Source organism: Peromyscus leucopus, chromosome 10, assembly GCF_004664715.2.
Source record: "Peromyscus leucopus breed LL Stock chromosome 10, UCI_PerLeu_2.1, whole genome shotgun sequence".
NCBI classification, from domain to species: domain Eukaryota; kingdom Metazoa; phylum Chordata; class Mammalia; order Rodentia; family Cricetidae; genus Peromyscus; species Peromyscus leucopus.
Window position 1 is genome coordinate 86,953,211 of NC_051071.1, and position 20,812 is coordinate 86,974,022.

Here is a 20,812-nt window from a genome sequence, read left to right on the forward strand (position 1 = left end):
ATATGAATTTGATGAGAAGTTGAGTGTATGCATGTGTGTACATGCAAGCACATGTGTGTGTCTGAAATTGTTTTTGTGAAGCATTCTCTCTGACTGTGAAAATGCAATAATAATTTCTAATTCTTATTCTCATGATTTTCATCTTTCTCAGATAATTCTACATCCAACTAAAAGCATCTTTGCTTAACATTGTTAAGTATTTTATTTTTATCTAAGCCTGGGAAAGTCACACTTGAGTTTTGCATGAGTAATTTCCTAGGGTCTAGGGATGTCTAGCTGAACTAAACAGGTGACTATAGATAGTAGCATCTAGAGTAATTGAGCATGTACTACTCATGTAATAATGAAATTCTCAGGCCTCAGGTCTTTGTAATTTTCCAACCAAGATGACAGTGCTCTATAGCTGCTTCTCTTTAAGAAGCACAAAGTAGTTTATGACTTTCACTGATTATTTTCAATTCATAAAAAAACCAAGTCCTGTTTGGCCTAGATTGAGAATATTGCTGTGTCACAGCCGTGTTCTTTGCTGGTCTTCACAAATCTGGGAGGAGAGTCAAACCAGGCCACATCACATGATCACTTCAAAGCTGCAGCAAGAGCAGCCCCCAGTGAGCGAAACCTTCCCATGGAAGGTCTCAGAAATAAAACCAAGCACTCAAAACATTACCTGTGTACAGCTAACAAGATGAGAAATTTTGAATGACACATCCATAATCTGAAGCTATGACCACAAACATATCATGAATCAAAATCTAGAGAATAGATTTCAGCATTGAGTCTTGATTATGTTATGGAGTTTTTGAATGCACAGGGCTACTCTCTACCAGAGTTTGTATGATATTTGAGAAACAACGTTAGACCAGTAACTATGAACACAGTCTCCTTGGTCATGTTATGTAGGTCTAAATACCCATTTTTATTTTTAAATAGCCACTTATTACCAGTAGGGCTGTAGGTACCATTTTGTTCTCTAATTATAATGTGGAAATAATATGGTATGTATGTCATAGAGTTACTGATTAGATGCATGTATACATGCATTTGTATACAAACACACTCACATACACACACACAAACATATACAGTTATTCCTCACTATGTATGAAATGTTGAGTCAATGACACAGCCACACATGCAGAAATATGCCAAAGCTCAAATCTCTTATATAAAATGGTGTGTGTGTGTGTGTGTGTGTGTGTGTGTGTGTGTGTGTGTATTTTATCCTATGGATACCATCCATTACTATCATTTATTCAGCTGCTCAAACTGTCTCATATTAGGCCAATAAGAGCCACCTCATGCTATTCCTATGTTCTTTTATATTACCCCATAGTTCTTGAATGTTACTTTGCTTTCTGATACTCTCTCTCAAGGCCTGGAATCAGCCTTTAGTCAGGGAACACTGGTTTTATGTAGAAGTGAGGAGCATTTAAAAACCAAAGTGTTGTAGAGCACACAATTAATCAGGAGGCAGAGGCAGCCCAGAGTCTCCACAGAGAAACCTTGTCCTGAACAAAACAAACAAACAAACAAAAAACAAAGACAAAGAAAAGAAAAGGAAACCAAGATGTGTACAAGTTGCTAGCAGCAGTAATTCAATCTTCTAAGCCATCTAGAAGCCCAAATAAATATGTTTGATTTTGCTTCTGTATCTACTGCAACCTGAATTCACACATCTCCAATTCCAAACTCAGACCACAGTATGCAGTCTAGTTTCCCTAAGAAAGCTGGCTTCCTACTGTGGTTAGTGCTTACGCTTATTTGTTCAGTGCGGCAGAACGGAGAAAGGAATTTCAGAATTGCTAACTGATAATGCGGCAAAGGGGCAAACATACTGACTGGACCTCACAATTTTAAATGGTTTTGAAGAAAATTTAATAATCATAATGATTTGTGGACATAACTGAGGTTGTGTGAACAGTTCATGAGTTTAGACAAGCGTCTGTGCACATGGAGCTCATATCCCATCAAAGTATAAAGCATTTCTACCGCCTTAGATGAGTCAAGCTAACACTTGCCCCTAGGCAGCAGGTATTGTGATGGATGGAGCCTGTTGAGTCAATGCTGCGTGTGCCCGTGGTCACACAGTGACTTCTGCAGACGTGGCCTCTTTCACTGGTGACAGTGCCGTGGACTCTTCGATATTTGTACACATTTGCGGTTTCCTTTATTGTCACAACTCGCAGGTTTTACAGTTTTTTGTGTATGTACCCATTGATGGATGTCATTTGAGTTATTTACAGTTTATGACTAATATTAAATAATACACATGGACATTGCTGTATAGATCTTCCTATGAACATATGGATTCCACTTCACTATTAAGAAATCTAGAATTGGAATTGCTAGATATATGGAGGAGAATGTTTAGTTTTATATAACATTGCTAAACCTTTTGTTGATGTGCTCATATCATTTACACCCCTACTAGACTGCAGGAAACTTTCGTTATTCCAGACCCTCACCAACCACTTATATTTTCCATGCAAATGTATGTGCAGTGATATCTTATGGTGGTTTAAATATCCATTAATTTGATATGCAGTGATGCTGGGACATTTTCATGTGATCCTTGAAGCTTTGTATATCTTGCATTGGAAAGCACTCTGAACTCATATGGTCCAGTTAGGATTATTGTCTTTTTATTATTGAGTTGTAGGAGTGTTTATCCTGGAAAGACATCTTATGGCTGATGCATGCATTGTAAAGATCTCATGTTCTCTGACTAACCCATGCATTGTCTTAAGGAAGTTTCTGAACAAACAGAAAATGTTGTTTAAAGTCTACATTGTAATTTCATACTGTTGCTTTCTTTACTATTAAGCCACTTCCTGCCTAAGACTGCACATTTATATGCCTATGTTTCCTTTTATAAGGTTTGAGTTTCCTGTTTTGGTTTATGATCTATGTTGAGTGAACCTTAGCATACATACAAAATAGTAAACTATATGATTTAAGCTTCGATCATTGTTATTTTAAAGATAAAATTTCTCAGAGATATTTTGGTGTTTCTTTTCACTTATGTGGTGATTTATTAACAACAGCTCACACTGAATTAAGTAGAAGGAAACCCAATTGTTTAGTTTACCAGGAATGAGCAGTATCCCACAAGCTCAGTGGAAGATAGTCCAGGGCAGACCTGAGGGACCAGAGCCAGGTTCTATTTTCCAAAGACCCCTCTCTGCCATTTCCCCACACCACTTGTCTCTGCATGCTTTCATTTTGTAGAAATCTTATTATCATGGATGATGAATGCTGTCAGCCTACATGTTATTCTTCCAGTGTCTCTGTCTCCTCCATAAAAAAATGCTCTGGGTGACATGAGTAAGTCACATGTGCCTTCTCTAGGCCTAGGCTGGCATGGTTTCTATAGCGCTCAGGGCCTCTGAGTAACCAGGTGCAGGTCTGTTCCTACTGCAGGAACATCAGGCTCAATCAGAACAAAAAGGCTTGTAGGACACAGCATCCTCCCAGGAGTGCTCTGGACATTCCAGATACATACCACCAAGGTGCCTACTTTGTAAAAACTCCATGCGTAGGATTTCTTTTTCTCTTTTGAATGCAAGATAAATTGAATATATCTCACTATAGTAAAGCTAGCTCGCTATTTGGCTTAGCTAAAATAAAGCATGAATTAATGATTTTGAAGCATTAAAATGTGCTCAAATTATGAGAGTAATTAAATCTTATTAAATATCACGATTTGACAAATCACAGCCCATTCTGACAGGAATAATCTTGAGAAAGTAGAATAGAAGTTGGGTAATTTTTATCTCTACTTTGGCATCATCTCCCCGGCTTGTCCAAACTCTAATGAAAAAGTTGTCTTGTCGGTACTTTGGCATGATGAACCACTGTGCTAGTAATTGAGGTTCAGTGATTAGGTCTGGATTTATATACTTAGGGAGCCTAATAATTTTCCTGGCCCTATAGAGCAGGCCTGGTGGTGTTCAGCCCACAGGATTAATTGACAAAGAGGAAGTAGTCCTTATTGGAAATCATTAAGCACCTCAGGCTTTCATGTGAAGGGGAAACCTGAAAGTTCCCTGGAGACAAATGACTAACTCAGTCAAGTTGCCTGCTTGTCTGTTCTTTGAAGTGTGGTTGAATAAAAGGCTAGCCCCACAGAGAGGCTTGGAATGGTAATGTAATCGATAGCATTTGATTTTCCCAGGTTGGACCCTCTAAAGGAACTTAATATTAAAGCAGTGTTTCATGAAGGCTTTTGTATAAGCTTAAAAATACGCCCACAGGGGAACAAGGTTGGAGGGACTCTATAATCCTAAGACACAAAGACTGTTGCTCTATGAGAGAGGAGGCCCAGGGAGATGCTTCCCCCAGCAGGCTTGGCAGTCTTCTGAGATCCTAGGAACTCCCACTCCCTCTCTCTTGTACATGCAGATTCAACTTCATCTCCATTGCTTGCTCTCACCTTTGGTCACATAATTCCATCTAAGATTTAGATGTGGAAACCTTCTGGATACTGTTTTCAAGACAAAAGTTGACTGTGGACAAGAGGTATAGGAGAATGCAGGAGCCCCTTAGCTTTTGATGCTATTTGAAGAGTGTAGTTGGTTGTTTTTCTTTCTTTTTTTTTTCTCTCTTTACTCTTTGGATCTCCCAAATAAATACACACACAGAGTCTTATTTTTTTCTTATGAATGCCTGACCTTAGCTTGGCTTGTTTCTGGCCAGCTTTTCTTAACTTAAATTATCCCATCTATTTTTTGTCTCTGGGCTTTTACCTTTTTCTATTTCTGTGTTCCTTTCTTTACTTCTTACTCCTTTGCTGGCTGTGTAGCTGGGTGGCTGGCCCCTGGAGTTCCCCTTCTTCTCTTTTTCTCAATCCTTGATCCTTTTTGTCTCTTTTCCTCTTTCTATTTATTCTCTCTGTCTGGCAGCCTGCCTATCCCTCTCCTACCTTGCTATTGGCCGTTCAGCTCTTCATTAGACCAATCAGTTGTTTTAGGCAGGCAAAGTGACACAGCTTCACAGAGTTAGGCAAACACAACATAAAAGAATGCAACACTTCTTTGCATCATTAAACAAATATTCCACAGCACAAACAAATGTGACACAACCTAAACTAATATTCCATAACAGGAGAGTCTAGTCATACTGGTCTAATTAATATAAAAGAAGGAATTATTCAGCACGTATTTACTTTTCCTTGCTTTGGATTTTTCTTTTTAGTAACTATAGAATCAAATGAAACTTCCCATAGTTTGGTTTTCATTCAGCTAGTACTCTCCCCTAGTGTAGAGAGGCTGACTTCCTCTCCCATTCCTAGTGGCGTTAGTGGCATGCCATCAGTGGGTGGCACACCTCAGTGTCCAGTGATAGTCAGGGATACTTTCAGTTCCTCATTTGCTCACGGAACTAGAGTGGAGCCTCCCTGTCCTTCCATGGGAGGTTGATTGACTGTAACCGCTTCGATTGCCATACTGAGAGGACATTCAGGGGTGCAGCCAGGTGATTAGTAATGTCTGTTGGGTGCTGAATGCCTCCTTTCTGCCGCCATCAGTAGAGCAATCATTTTGATTGATTTCCATCCTGTTGAGGGTATCTGCAGTGGGAAGTTCAATTGTCCTTTTCACGCATTTCTCAGATGGGGAAGTGAAGGCAGGAAATACTTAGATGAGGATTAAAATACTTTCCTCACTAATTGAATAAAACCTCCTTACAAGGAAGCCTGTGCTCTCCACAAATTTTAAATAAAATACAGTATTAGATAGACATCAAACACAAAGGGAATACTTTAAGAGGTGGTATTTTTATAGTTTTCATATGAGAACTCTTTTCTTTCCTATGAAAATAATTACATAAATATTGAAGATTATAACAGAGAATGTAGATTGAGGTTTAGCATGTATTCCACCGTTTACATATATTTTTATAATTGTCCAATGTCTGACATTTTTAACAATTTAATTTGAAATAATCAAGCAACAGGACCTTTTTGTGTATCCCCAGTAATGGAGCTGCAGATTTACAAGGCTCTTACTTTGAGTCCTACAGTGTATCCTGTTGATGTCCATTTTAAACTTCTCATCCTTAACTGTTGTACTTTATTCCATTCTCCTTGTTTTCCTCACAGATGTTTTCAGGGACTGTTTATGGTTAACAATGATTATTGAAGATAGCATTCAGCAAAAACATACTAATTTTCTTTTCTCAATAATTTCTGAGGTCCAGTTTCTCTTTAAACCATGGCACTTGAATCAGGATTAGATGGGAGAGTTTGGTGTGCATTGGCCTCTAGCATCTTCAAATGGTTTACGACTCTTGTACAGTGTTCTTGACAGTGTTTATTTATGTTCTTTAAACTTTATTTTATGTGTGTGGGTGTTTGCTTTGTGAATGTCTGTGTACCACATGCATGCAGTACCCATGGAAGCCAGAAGAGAGCCTCAGATCTCCTGAAATTGGATTTGTAAGTGGTCATGAGCCACCACATGTGTGCAGGGAATCAAACCCTGGGCCACCACAAGAGCGGTGTGCTCTTAACTACTGAACCATCCTGTCAGTCCCTCTCAGAATTCTGACCCTTCTCAGGCTATGGGGGTCAATTTCAGTATACTGCAAGGATTGACTCGTGTTTTTTTTTTATTCTTTATTTGCCAATTTACCATTTATTCATTTAATTTTTGAGTGTTTACTGAATGCCAGTTGCTATAGTGGGTCCCAGGGACCGCAGTCCATGAACATGCAGCTTTGTCTGGGATGACATGGAGACATGAGAGGTGCTTCCTGTCTGGGTGATGCATCTGCTCTGGGAAGCTCTCAGCGAGACCAGACATTAGCCTCAAAGGTAGCGAGGAGAGTGCACGAAAACCCAAGGCCCTTGCAAGTTACTGTAATAAGTAAAGTCCCTTCTGACAACAGATTTAGGTTCCTGAACTTCATCTTGGTGCTGACAAGATCTCTGTTAGACACTTTGCAGTTTTGGGCATAGCATCCTTATTCTTTGATGTGTTCATTACACAAAGGAAGGGTGTGGTGAAGAGGAATCAAAAAGAAAAGTATTTTGCTCTTCAGTTTCCATTAATTGGCATGTTATGGCTTTCTCCTTAAAACAATCTCACTCTTACATCATTTTGTGTGCACTTCTGTTGGTAATGAGCAGATTTGCAAAGCCTTCTCTAGTCCAAACTCCTGCGTGAATCTAAAGCTACAGGATCCATTTTTTAAAAACCATTTTCTAGTTTCATGCTTTTGACAGTTTTGTATCTCAGGGGTTGTTCATGCATTAACACACAGCTGTGCCTCTGAGAGCTGCTTCCTGCCCCCTCTGCTCTGTGCATTGAACAGAAGCAAAGCAACACAGGGTGCTGATACATGGGAGGGAGACACAGATAAACAAGTGACACAAAGCCAAAAACTGTAGAAGGCAAAATAAGGTAGTGTGATGGGTGAGGAATGCAGGGTTTGAGTAAGACACTCAGGTGCATCCTCGGGGTAAGGTGACATTTGAATGGACACTCAGATGAGGATGAGCTAGCCATCAAAGCCACGGGGGCAGCATTCTGGGAAAGGCAGATGGGATCACACAGCCTTTCAAGGCCAGGCCCAATATTTTAGATTTAACTCTGAGTATAAATGAGTAATTATTGGCAAAGCTCAAGCATTACAATATCATGACCTGATTTGTTTTCTATGAGGAAATCCTGCTGTCATGGATGGAATGTATAATACTGTTGCAGTAAGAATGGATTCAAGGAGCAGATAGAAAGTCAGAACAGCAATTTGAGAAGAGGTGTAAGAGTTCTGGAGCTGTGCAAAGTGTTGTCTAGAATTCTAAGGTGTTGCTCTGTCTCTGTAAACTTATCTTCATACGAATGAGCATGTACCTGTATGTGTGAGGCAGGGGCATGTGGGGAGGAGATTCCATTTAGGATTGAAATGCACACATCCATATTACACTACTTTGTTTTCTGTTTATAAAACAAAATTCTTGGGCCTGGATCATTTACAAAGAATGTCTTTAATTCCTGGTGAAGGAGGCTGGAGGTCTGAGGTGAGCAGCCCCATTTCTTGGCTCTTTGGTCCGGGTCTTATGGCAGAAGGTATCACGGCAGAGGGAAAGGATCAAACAAGATCCAGCAAGACAGGAAGCCGAGAGGGTCACTGTGACCTTCTCTAGTAATAGAAACTTGCCATTTTTAGAATTTTCCAGGGAGAATTGCATTAGTTCCTTCTGAAGGTAACAATGAATCCCAGAGACCTAAATAACTCCCGATCGGACCCAACTCTGAAGGGATCCACACCTCCCCGCATTGCCACACCAGAGCTAAGTTTTTAGCACACTCAAACCGGAATACAGAGTGTTTAATGCCTGTTACTAGGAGGTGAAGACTTTTGCGATGGAGGCATTTTCTCTTGCTCTCTCCCATTCTCTCTATGGCCGCTTCTAATTCTTTCTGCCTGTGTTGTTCCTATTCACACTTGTACTCCTTCGTAGCATATTCCTGCCTTACTTTTACTTTCGGCCAACCTCCCACGAATGTATAGATTATGCTGGCAGTTCACTGTCTTGTTCCTGGTTTCCCCATACCCAACCAACTGAGCATCGGGGTAGCTTGACTGGGTCATGGAGAGTGGCAGAAAACTGTGTCAGGCCTCACCAAGATTGGCAGCGAAGTCTGTGTTGAGTAATTATTACCATGGAGATTACAACTGGAAGTGAGGGTGATAGACATTGAAGGACCTGAAGCTAGAGTTTGAGGTGCGGAAGAGCCAAGCATCTCCTGGGGAGAGCTCTCACAGCAAGCAGTGCCAGGAAAGCAGGGTAGGTAAGGGAAATGCAGTTAAGGATAAACCAGCTTTGGCCGGATACGGCAGGGAAGCTTTGACACCCTGATTCCAGCACAGAGGGGGTTAACTCGGCATTAAGAACAATGGGGGTGCATGATAAGATAAAAAGGGAGATTATGGAATCTACTTTTAAAAAGGAACTACTTGTTTTAAATAAGATAAGTAATGAAAATTTTTTGGTCTGAGTTTATCAGATGTTACTGGACTGGACATTGTTAATATATATAATGGAGTTTTCATATGAATCTGTCATGTTAATGGACTAGACATCATTAATGTAAGTTTTGGCTGTATATATTGTATATACTTATTGGATAGTTTTTTCTTGTATTAGTTATAAGCTTTTTTTAATTTTAGACAAAAAGAGAGGAGATGTGGTGGTATTGTGTTCACCAAAATATTGTGTACTCTAATAAAAATATCTGGGGTCAGAGAACAGACAGCCACTAGATACAAAGGCTAGAAAGTGGTGGCACTCACACCTTTGATCCTAGCATTCCAGAGATAGAAATCCCTCTGGATCTCTGTGAGTTCAAGGCCACATTGGAAATAGCCAAGCATGGTGACACGCCTTTAATCCCAGAAAGCCAGCCTTTAATCCCAGGGAGTGGTGGTAGAAAGTAGAAAGATATATATATATATATATATATATATATATATATATATATATATATATATATGGTGTGAGGACCAGAAACTAGAGGCATTTTGGGCTGGTTAAGCATGTGGCTGGTTAAGCTTCTAGCAGCAGTTCAGCTGAGAGCCATTGGGATGAGGACACAGAAGCTTCTAGTCTGAGGAAACAGGACCAGCTGAGCAACTGGCAAGGTGAGATAGCTGTGGCTTGTTTGTCTCTCTGATCTACCAGCATGGACCCCAATAACTTGCCTCGGGTTTGATTTTATCAATAAGAACTTTTAAGATTCCTGCTACAGGTGCACTCAATGGATCAAGTGCTTGTTGTCCAAACATGAGAACCAGTGTTCTGTCCCCAGGACCTCCATCAGATCAGGTACAACAGCATGCATCCGTGATCCCATTGGGCGTGTGGAGAAATGGGTACAGAGACAGGAGAGTTCCTGGAAGCTCTCAGGCCACCTACTCTGGCTTACGCTGTGGTAAACAAGAGACCTGCTTCAAAGTAGGTAGAAGGTGAGGAGCAATACTTGTCGTCACCTGATCTCCACACATGCCTTTACTCACACAGAAAAAGGAATCGGTGTGCATATGCATATACACTGTACACATAGGTCAAATACACACAAACACACACAAATGCACACAAACTGCACACTGATCACGTGCACACACATCCATATACACACACTGTACACTAGTCATGTACACACATGCACGCACACACAAACACATGCACACATACAAAGAAAAAGAATAACCGGGAAGCATCCAGATGGAGTTAGAGAGGAGAAAAAGGACAGATTTAGTAGATCACAATACTCATTGAGTAACCAACTGCAGCCGAGCTGAAGTAAGTAGATGCCTGGACATCTCAAATCTCTTCAAGGCCGACTCACGTGAAAAAATACTTTACAATGTTGTTTTTATTCTGAAATTATTTAACATTTAGATTCTTGAGAGGTTCTTCAGGTTCTAAATCAGATACTCAGCTAGAGTTATTGAAGAAATTCTCTAAAATGATAAAATAATCCAGATGAGATATAATAATGGCACAGACAGGCTCTCCATGACTCTTTATGTTCTTCGAGGCTCCTTTATGCTCTCTGCTTCATTAAAAAGGCCACATCTGTAGACAACTATGTGCATGTCCTCTAGTGGCATGGCCCTTTGCACTAAAAAATGCCATGAGTTTATTCTTTAGGGAGAAGACCCACTTACATTTGCTTCTCAACCACCACACATCTAAACATATGTACACACTATGCTCATGTGTGTCCACAAGTGCATGCTTACAGCATGCAAATGATTTCTAATTCTCTGTGTATGTTTCTATAATGTGAACTGTATAGGTAGGCTATGTGTTGGACTTTGGAAATCTAACCAATAAAAAATTAGTAACATGCCTAACAAAATAGCATGCTATGAATACCTACAAAACAAAGTGGATTTTGTTTCTGGTGTTTTTTGGTTTGTTTGCTTGTTTTTTGTTGTTAGAAAACAAGAGGCAGCAGAATTCAGTTAAATACTGGGTATTTGTGACCACATACTGTGTGCAATGGAATAGTCTTTTATAAAGGAGTTTAGTTTGAATGCCTTCCCCTTCTCTGAAAAAAAAATGGTGACATTTGGATATGACCAAAATTACTCTGGAAAGCCCCACAAACACCTTGTAAATTGCAGTGTTTTGCCAATGTTGCTAATTTTTACTTTCTTTCCCAGGACAGAACAGATACTGTCAGATGTAGCAGGAATCTTAAAAGTTCTTATCAATAAAATCAAACCCGAGGCAAGTTATCGGGGTCCATGCTGGTAGATCAGAGACAAACAAGCCACAGCTATCTCACCTTGCCAGTTGCTCAGCTGGTCCTGTTTCCTCAGACTAGAAGCTTCTGTGTCCTCATCCCAATGGCTCTCAGCTGAACTGCTGCTAGAAGCTTAACCAGCCACATGCTTAACCAGCCCAAAATGCCTCTAGTTTCTGGTCCTCACGCCTTATATATCTTTTTGTTTTCTACCACCACTCCCTGGGATTAAAGGCTGGCTTTCTGGGATTAAAGGCGTGTCACCATGCTTGGCTATTTCCAATGTGGCCTTGAACTCACAGAGAGCCAGAGGGATTTCTATCTCTGGAATGCTAGGATTAAAGGTGTGAGTGCTACCATTTTCTAGCCTTTGTATCTAGTGGCTGTCTGTTCTCTGACCCCAGATAAATTTATTAGAGTACACAATATTTTGGGGAACACAATACCCCACATCTCCTCTCTTTTTGTCTAAAATTAAAAAAGCTTATAACTAATACAAGAAAAACTATCCAATAAGCATATACAATATATACAGCCAAAAATTACATTAATGATGTCTAGTCCATTAACATTTGACAGATTCAGATAAAAACTCCATTATATATATTAACAATGTCCAGTCCAGTAACATCTTATAAACTCAGACCAAAAAATTTTCATTACTTATCTTATTTAAAACAAGTAGTTCCTTTTTAAAAGTAGATTCCATAATCTCCCTTTTTATCTTATCATATCCATATTCTCTCTTTTTTCTTTTCATAATACATTCAGTAGTCTACCTTTTGTCATTTTTATATCTTCCCCTTTTTCTTCAGTGTAGATTCAGTGATCTACCTATTTATCCTATTATTTCTTTTTTCTCAGAGTAGATTCGATGATCTATCTCATATCTATATTCTCTTTTTCTTTTTGCTTTCTAGGGGTGAAGATATCTAGGGAATCTTGAAAAGAAAATTTTTGGGTTAATCATCAAGTCCTGTATCATTTGTCCATTCTCTGCATAAAAGGAAAGTTCAGGGCTTGTTTCAAGTCCTTGTTCGAGTAGTCTGTCAGGCTGTATCATCTCAACTAGTCCTCTCGAAATTGTCCTGACCAGTTTGTAGTCCAAAGTCGATTCTTCCATGGTGTTAATCGGCTTAATGGCTTTATCATAGTCCATGTGGAATCATCGTTGTAGGATCCTGTCATCTTTTTGAAGATTTCAAAGTCACTGTTAGGCATGGTCATGGTTTCCTGCAGACTTTTTTTTTTTTTTTTTTTTTTTTTTTTTTTTTGCCTCCTCTGTGGTTTGGAGCAATCACAGTCTGATAAATGTCTGTCTCTTGGAACCATGAACATTCTTCCCTAGAACAGAAAATCTTCACAACAATTTTTCCCCACCATTTTTCTTGCCAAACTTTTCCAAACTGACCTTTGCCGATGCTTTCTTGTAACACGATGGTCCTGGCAATTCTTCTCTGAACCAGCAGCAGTAAACTTTTCATCCCTGGTAGCAGCAGCATCGCAGTCACCAACACGATGAGAAGGAGCTGGCAACGTGGAGCAGTAGCCACTGCTTCCATGGTCCCACCACTGTTTGGGGCTCAGTCTGGGCCAAAGCTTCTCCCAAACCTCCTAGGCCGGCCTCAAACTCGGGATCCTCCTGCCTCTGCCTCCTTCAGCAAATCCTACCGGTGTGCACCACCACAACCGGCTGAGTGTAGCTTGGGCCTGCGCTGGGGCTCACAAGGCCACAGGCAAACAGCTTTTTCATGAATTCGTAACACGAACGTTGGGCGCCAGATGTAGCAGGAATCTTAACAGTTCTCATTAATAAAATCAAACCCGAGGCAAGTTATCGGGGTCCATGCTGGTAGATCAGAGACAAACAAGCCACAGCTATCTCACCTTGCCAGTTGCTCAGCTGGTCCTGTTTCCTCAGACTAGAAGCTTCTGTGTCCTCATCCCAATGGCTCTCAGCTGAACTGCTGCTAGAAGCTTAACCAGCCACATGCTTAACCAGCCCAAAATGCCTCTAGTTTCTGGTCCTCACGCCTTATATATCTTTTTGTTTTCTACCACCACTCCCTGGGATTAAAGGCTGGCTTTCTGGGATTAAAGGCGTGTCACCATGCTTGGCTATTTCCAATGTGGCCTTGAACTCACAGAGAGCCAGAGGGATTTCTATCTCTGGAATGCTAGGATTAAAGGTGTGAGTGCTACCATTTTCTAGCCTTTGTATCTAGTGGCTGTCTGTTCTCTGACCCCAGATAAATTTATTAGAGTACACAATATTTTGGGGAACACAATACCCCCACAGTCAGACACACAGGAATCATTTGTTTGTGCTGAGGGTCTGTGAGGTAGGGCATCATGGGCACCCAGACCCTTGAGTTTCCGCTAGCGCTGTGAGACACAGATCTCATCACAGCCTGGCCGCACCGTGGTGGCTGCAGAGCTTCAGATTCACACAGCTGAGGCCCCCATGTGCAGAGCGCAGAGCAGGCATCTCAGTGGGGCTGCCTGTGCTTTCAAAGTCTTCTCCTGTCCTCCTCTCTTTGGCTTCTGTTCCTTCCTTGCATCTCTTTTCTTGTATTTTCTGGACATGTGTAGTTGAATCTATATGGCTAAACTGGGATATATTACAACCTTGTGGCATCTGGCATCCTATTTATATGCAGTTTTGTAAATGTATCCTCTGTTGGAATGAAGTCACCAATCTAAGTTCCTGCATGTGTGCTCTTTGAGTCTGGAAAATTGTGTTAGGAGAATGAATTCCCTTCTGATCGTACCACATGTTCCTAGTTCCCAGTTCCTCCGCTTGCACAAAATCACTACATTAGTGGATGGAAACTCGGTCTCTGCCACTGAGCAACAGCTGACAGCTACCAGGTAAATGAGGTAGCATCCTAGTAGCTGTCATCAAGGCTTTTCCCAGGTGACATGAAAACATCAGTTAATTCTTCAGTTCTGTTTTTGTGGTTCAGAATCACCATGTATTTACACTGTTGTGATACCGCCCTTGAGAGGTTGATCAGAATTGAAGTTGGTGATTTAATTCTGCTATCTCACGCACCGCTCACTTGCAATGCTCTGACTGTGGGGGAAAGGAGCTCCCCAGGGGGCATCCAGCGAAGTTATGCTCTGAGAAGGGGAACCTATGAGGCACACATGTCTGATGCTGAGCCACCAGTGGTCCATGTATCTACTACCAAGCTAGAAAGTGAAATAGTCAGGGTTAGGGTTCACTTGAGGTTTGTTGCCGCTGCTGCTGCTGTTCACTGTTTTGTTTTGTGAAGGGCGTTCAAGGTTATTCCCGAGTGGTCATCGTGACTGCATGCTAACTGAAGTCTCCCATGTCAAAGGCAAAAACCCAGTTCCTAAAATAATACAACTACCACAGTGGCCTCAAATACTGAGAGAAAGAACCCTCCAAGATACTCTTCACAGGAATTCTGTTGTTGTTGTTACATATTGCACTGGTTAGATTGTTATCAATTTGATACAAGCTAGTCATGAAGGGAGGGGGGACCTCAACTGAGAAAATGCCTCTGTCAGATGGGTCTGTAGACTGACCCGTGCGGGCATTTTCAGGCTTGGTGACAGATGTGCGAGGGCCCAGCTCCTTGTGGGAAATGCTGCCACTGAGCTGTGGTCTTAGGTCAGGTACAAAAGCAGACTGAACAAGCCAGTGAGCAGTGTTTTTCCATAGCCTCTGCTTTAGTTCCTGCCTCCAAGTTTCTTTCCTGAGATCCTGCCCTGAGTTCCCTCAGTGACTGACTATGAAGGGAGACCTGTAAGCGAACCCCTCCCCCAACACAAGTTCCTTCCGGTCAATGTTTTTGTGGTTTTTTTTTTTTTTTTTTTGTGTGTGTGTGTGTGTGTGTGTGTGTGTGTGTGTTGTTGTTGTTGTTTGTTTGTTTTTTACCATAGCAATGAGAAAACAAACTAGGACATATACCACCTCCCCTCCATTCAGCAGATGCTTACTGAATACCCAAGATGCACTGTGAAGGGCACTGGGATTCTGTAGTCAACAAAAGCCACAACCTTGACCTCATGAAGCTTTTGGTCTCTTTGGTAGTTGAAAACAATGAAAAAAAAATCAAAGAAATAAAAATATCTAGCAATTCAGGGAACCGTTAGAAGAAAAAAAGACAGGTGAGGTGTCAGTTGCCTAATGAAGAACATGAAGAACTGAGTTCATTCATGGGGTGATTCCATGGAGAGGTGGATTTTAGACTGAGATTCAGATGAGGGGCTGTGCAAAGAGGCAGAGCCAAGGCATTCTGGAGAGAGGTCAATGGAAGTCAAGACTCCAGGCATAAAGGAGCTTGGGTGTTTCCAAATTTAAAAGCGCCTGCTCTGGTTATTGTGCCTATGTGTGGGACTGGAGAAGGTGGTAGGTCATGGTCCAAAGGTTTCAGGAGGAGATAATGTCACCTTTAGTCACCCAGCACAAGACCCTAATGCAACATTGATCACTTCATCAAACATTGATTGACCTTCACCCTGTATCAGATAGATGCTGTACTGGGTACAGAGAATAGCTGGATATCTGATGCCCTACAGTTACGGAACTGTAGAGACATTAAACTAGAAGGACCCATAGTCACAAATGATCTAACTCCTCCTCTTTGTTTTGAGGTGAAGAGAGGATTTGATGGTTTCTGTGGATGTCTCTACCTCTCTACAAACACCTTGGTTATTTTTGTAGGACTTCAGTTTCTGTTTTGTTTTGTTTTTCTTCCACACAAAAATAGGCATGGCGTTTTCCCCCTGGGTTTATAATAAATCATGTTCATTTGTTTTAATAATGTAATTAGTGTTGCTGGGATTCTTTATTATGTATTATGTAGTCATAAAATTAACTGTAGTTTTTCTAGGAGTTCAGCAGGCGACATTTCCCCCGGCTTTAGCCAGACCTACAAGCAACAGATGCAAGAAGGGTCATAAAACATGTTCTAACACACACATTTTCCACTGAGGCAGAAAGAGTAGAAAAAAATGGGAATTGGCTGTGTGGAATTCTATATTATTGATGGTAGCTTGCTAATTACCTTGGAAATCTTTAGAGGCATTTTTTTAAATTAGTAAAATGCTTAAATTTGAGAGGGAAGACAGAAAAAGTCCCCAAAGAAAGAATCTGTTTGGCTGTAGTACATTCTAGGTGTGTGTGTGTGTGTGTGTGTGTGGTATTGGAATGTTTATTTTATGGTCTTATTTTGTTTGGTCAAAGGCTAAATAAATGGTGAAGAAATAAATTGTGTAGGTTGAAATAATTTAAATATCAGAAGACAAAAAAAAAGATTATTTAGGGTGGTCTCAATGAGCAGACTTACTGTCTAAACTATATTACAGCATTTACTGTTCATGTAGAATGGGGCTTGCCTGCTTCTTGATACTAGGTCAAGTGTGGGGAAGAAAGGAGTCAAAAGTTCCTGCCCTCGGGGCATAACAGACTGAGTGTCAGGCTCGATCCAATCTGTAGACACTTACACACACGGGAAGTGAATGTTACTGCAATCAGCTGTCACAGCCATGGGAATGCCCCGTGGAGGGGAATGGTTCAGTATGCTCCATAGGAGGATTTCAGCATAAAAAGGGCACCTACAGATGCTGAATGAGCTCAAAGATGCACAAATGGCCCAGCTGAATTATAAAATAGCTTCAAGAAAAAATGAAGGAAGGATGGGGATTATTGGAATGTCTGCCAGTAGAGGAGACAAAAGCCACCTAGAACATGATTAAATTGACCAAAATAAAAATTTAGATCAGAACCCACGTTCAAATTCACTGCTGTACACTAAGTGCTAGAATTATATCCAAAGAACCCAAGGAGCCCAGCTGAGGGCAGGGAGGTAAGGGATGGCAAAAATACCATAAAATTGTGATTGGGACACTGGACACAGCAATTGTTTGAAAACTTAGCAGTGAAAATGAAGGTCAGTCAGGGAGCTCATTGTCAGGTGCACATCACAATTATTAAAATAAAGGCAGACATGAAAATGCCTTAGTCAGGAGAGTCTGTGCTTTGTGAGTTCATTCTCTGTTTGTGGCCTCATACAAAGACCCAGGATGAGCTAACACTTCCCACTTCCTGAGTAAATGCTTAGAAATAAACACTAGCAAGATACCGGGGGGAGCCTTTGGGATAGAAAAACACATCCCTTCATTCGTAACCACATCAAAACAGTCTCTTGGTTCTTAACCATGTCTCACAGGGTCTGTTTCCATGGACACTGCCCCCCCAACCCCCTCCCTCCAAAAAAGGCACACCTGCTGCCCACCCTCCTGTTTCTCCTATGGCAGTCTGGCTTCTAAGGGTGCTGCTGAGTCTCCATGTGGCTCATTTTCTTGCTCTGTATAGAGTGGATGCCCTTGGGCTCCTTCACACATAGCCTGAAATGGTGCTTATGTGTCCTGGATTTTAACCTTCCCTCATTCCTGAATTTGAAGAAGCCTGTGGGGAAAAGGAAAATCAACTAGACAGGAAGGATTTTTATTCTCTCTCTCTCTCTTTGTTTTCTGGTTTTCTCCTAAACTTCCTTGGCTGCACAGATCCCAGGCCGAGAAAACCCTCCTGTGGATACTCTGGAGGAAGCAGAGAACATCTTAAGAGATTTTCACATGTGCAAACCAAACATCTTCCATTGAGGTTTTTCAAAATAGTCTCCTTAAGCTTTAACATGTGTGGGAATAGTGCTTGCTCAGGTAACCACAGGCCAGGCGTGCAGACGCAGGCCCCCAGCACGGCACAGCAGACGCACAAACCTAGATGCTGAAAACTCAGTTTTTACTGCCTGTTCGCCTAGAACTTTCCCATTTCGTAACTCTACTCAGGAAGAAAGGCAGGCAAGTACACCACACTCTTTCCCTTTGGGCAGACCATTGGCAGGTCTGTGGTCAGCTTTTAGAAATCCAGTCAGTGAGCTGGTACACATTTTTTAGCCCTTTCCTCTTCCTTTGTTTCTTTGCTTCTTTCTTTGTTTCTTTGTTTTTTGTTCCTTCCTTCCTTCCTTCCTTCCTTCCTTCCTTCCTTCCTTCCTTCCTTCCTTCCTTCCTTCCTTCCTCCCTCCCTCCCTCCTCCCTCCCTCCCTCCCTCCCTCCCTCCCTCCCTCCCTTCCTTCCTTCCTTCCTTCCTTCCTTCTGGAGAATAGTGGTGACAGACTGACTACCTTATTCTTTTTCTTTCCTTTTGTTTCTAAACAGAAAAATCCATCAGCTTGAAAATGGAGGAGAACAGTGACTCCACGGAGAACCCCCAAGGCCAAGGGCGGCAAAACGCCACCAAGTGTGGGTGGCTGAGGAAGCAAGGAGGCTTTGTCAAGACTTGGCATACCCGCTGGTTTGTGCTCAAAGGGGATCAGCTTTACTATTTCAAAGATGAAGATGAAACCAAGCCCTTGGTAAGTAGGAAAAACAATCCCTGCAGACCGTAGCAATCCACGCAGCTGGTGGAGTCTGAGGGGTCCCCGTCTCCTCGCTGGATCTGTTTCCAGGCATCTTGTCTGCTTCTTTTACGGGGTTTCTTAGATTTGGACATGATGAACTGGCTAGTTGAGACTCAGAGGCAAATTATACTTGTCTAATGTTAATTTTGAGTTTTACTAAAGGGACGGAATGTCTGAATCCCTCAGGCAACCTTACTTCATAAGAAAATATTAATGGTCATCTACTAGGGGATAGAGCTCATAACCAAGGCAGCTTTTTTTTCTTTTTTAGGAATAAGTTGAAAAATATGTATTTTAATGGAAATTGCCTATATAGCCACACTGCTCTGGGGACAGTTTCTGTGTTTCTTTGTGGTCCCTTAGTGGTCATTTATTTCCTGATATTCTTAGCCACACGTTTCAAAACTGTAATTAAAAAAAAAAAAGAAGCTCTTGAGTTTTCTCAGCTATGGTCATTGCTTATCAACAGAAGAAAGATGCAAAGGAGGCACCATCCCTGGCTCTTTCCTTTGCCTACATCTAGGGAAAATAGAAGTGAGAGGAGAGATATCTGAGACTGGCTGATATAATCATTCCCAATTGCATGTTCTTGAGGCTGCTTCCTCTCCTGTTGAAGTTCAAGATCTTAATTAGGAATTTGAATCAGAACTCACCAAAGCATGATAGTTTCACAGGATTCTCATTCCTGTAAGTTAAATAAAAACAGTGTAAGTGCATACTGTAAACCCCAGTCAGTCATAATACTAGTTTTTGCATATTGACCAGAGTTAAGAATTTACATTATTGTCTTATGAAATACTTACTGTTTATGTAGTTATATTTGTCTATCTATCTATGCCCCCCCAAACACACATATATACACAACCCATTGGTATTGCTTGTGTCTACGTGTGTTTAGGGCTGACCACTTGAGATTGGACAATGGGAGTTTGTCCCTTGAGAAACTGATTCTTCCTCTCTCAGTGGTGGCCACTGGTAGCTCTTCACCTAGGAATGGGACCTTATGGAGTTTCCCCCATCCATGTTGGGACATCAACTGGTGTTGCCATTATGTGGATCTTCTTCAGACAACCATATCTTTGAGATCTTAAGGATTCAGTTTCCCAAAGATGAGGTCATATGGTTGGGAGGGAGGAGCAGAATGATCTAGATGCAGTACTCATGTATGAATTTCTTCAAAAAAAATTAAAGCCACATCATTAATAAAGATGTGTATTCATTTATCTATATTAATATTAACTAAAATTAATTAATTTTTCTTTTATTCTTCTCTCAAACATCACAACTGAGGTTTCCCCTTCCTCCACTCTCCCCAGTCTCCACCCTCCCCCAACCTCCACTCTTACTCAGATCCACTCCTTCTCCTTTTCCCTTCAAAAAAAAAAAAGAGCAAGCCTCCCAGAGACATCAACTGAACACAGCATAACAAATTACCTAAGACTAGAACACAAACCCTCATGTCAAAACTGGGCAAGGCAACCCAGTAGGAGGAAAAGGGTCTCAAGAGCAGGCCAAAGAGTCAGAGATACCTCCCACTCTAAGGAACCCCATAAGAACACCTAGATACAAAACTATAACATGTATTCAGAGGACCTAGCTAAGACCCATATAAAGTCTGAGATTGTCACTTCAGTCTCTGTGATCCCCTCTGGGCCCTGCTTAGTTGATTCTGTGGGCCATGTTCTCAGCTCCTCTGACTCCCACAATCCTCCCCCACCCCTTCTGCAGGGTTCCCCTGGCTCTGCCTAGTGTTTGGCTGGGGGTCTCTGCATCTGCTTCTGTCAGTTGCTGGATGATGCTTCTCTAAAGACAATTGGGCTAGTCCCCGATCTATGAGTATTTATTTATTATCTCATGAAACACTTAAAATAACCCTTGATTTTTGTATTATTCTATGGTTGTGATTTTATTAGCCCTATCTTTTATTACATGAAGAAAACAAGGTTTAGGATGCAGTTTACCCCAAGTAAAATGAAAATGGTGCCATGATTTAGCTCTAGATATGTCAAGGTTCTTGTAGCCTGGGTCAAAGACCTCTGAGTCAATGAATAAGAGTGCTTCCTACTGGTGATGTGATAAGGGAGCACATTTCTACATTGGTCACTTGACTTCTCATGCCAAACC

At 41.3% G+C, this 20,812-nt stretch overlaps 1 protein-coding gene across 2 annotated transcripts in view; it reads left to right on the forward strand.

The window, feature by feature from the left end:
• Window positions 1-20,812, forward strand: part of Arhgap24 (Rho GTPase activating protein 24) — a 408,858-nt gene that overhangs the window by 58,249 nt on the left and 329,797 nt on the right. For both annotated transcript variants that reach the window (XM_028867285.2, XM_028867284.2), the window contains one exon: window positions 18,447-18,643. In XM_028867285.2, coding sequence (XP_028723118.1) covers window positions 18,467-18,643 — 177 coding nt within the window. In that variant the 5' untranslated portion in view covers window positions 18,447-18,466. The remainder of the gene's footprint in view (window positions 1-18,446; window positions 18,644-20,812) is intronic.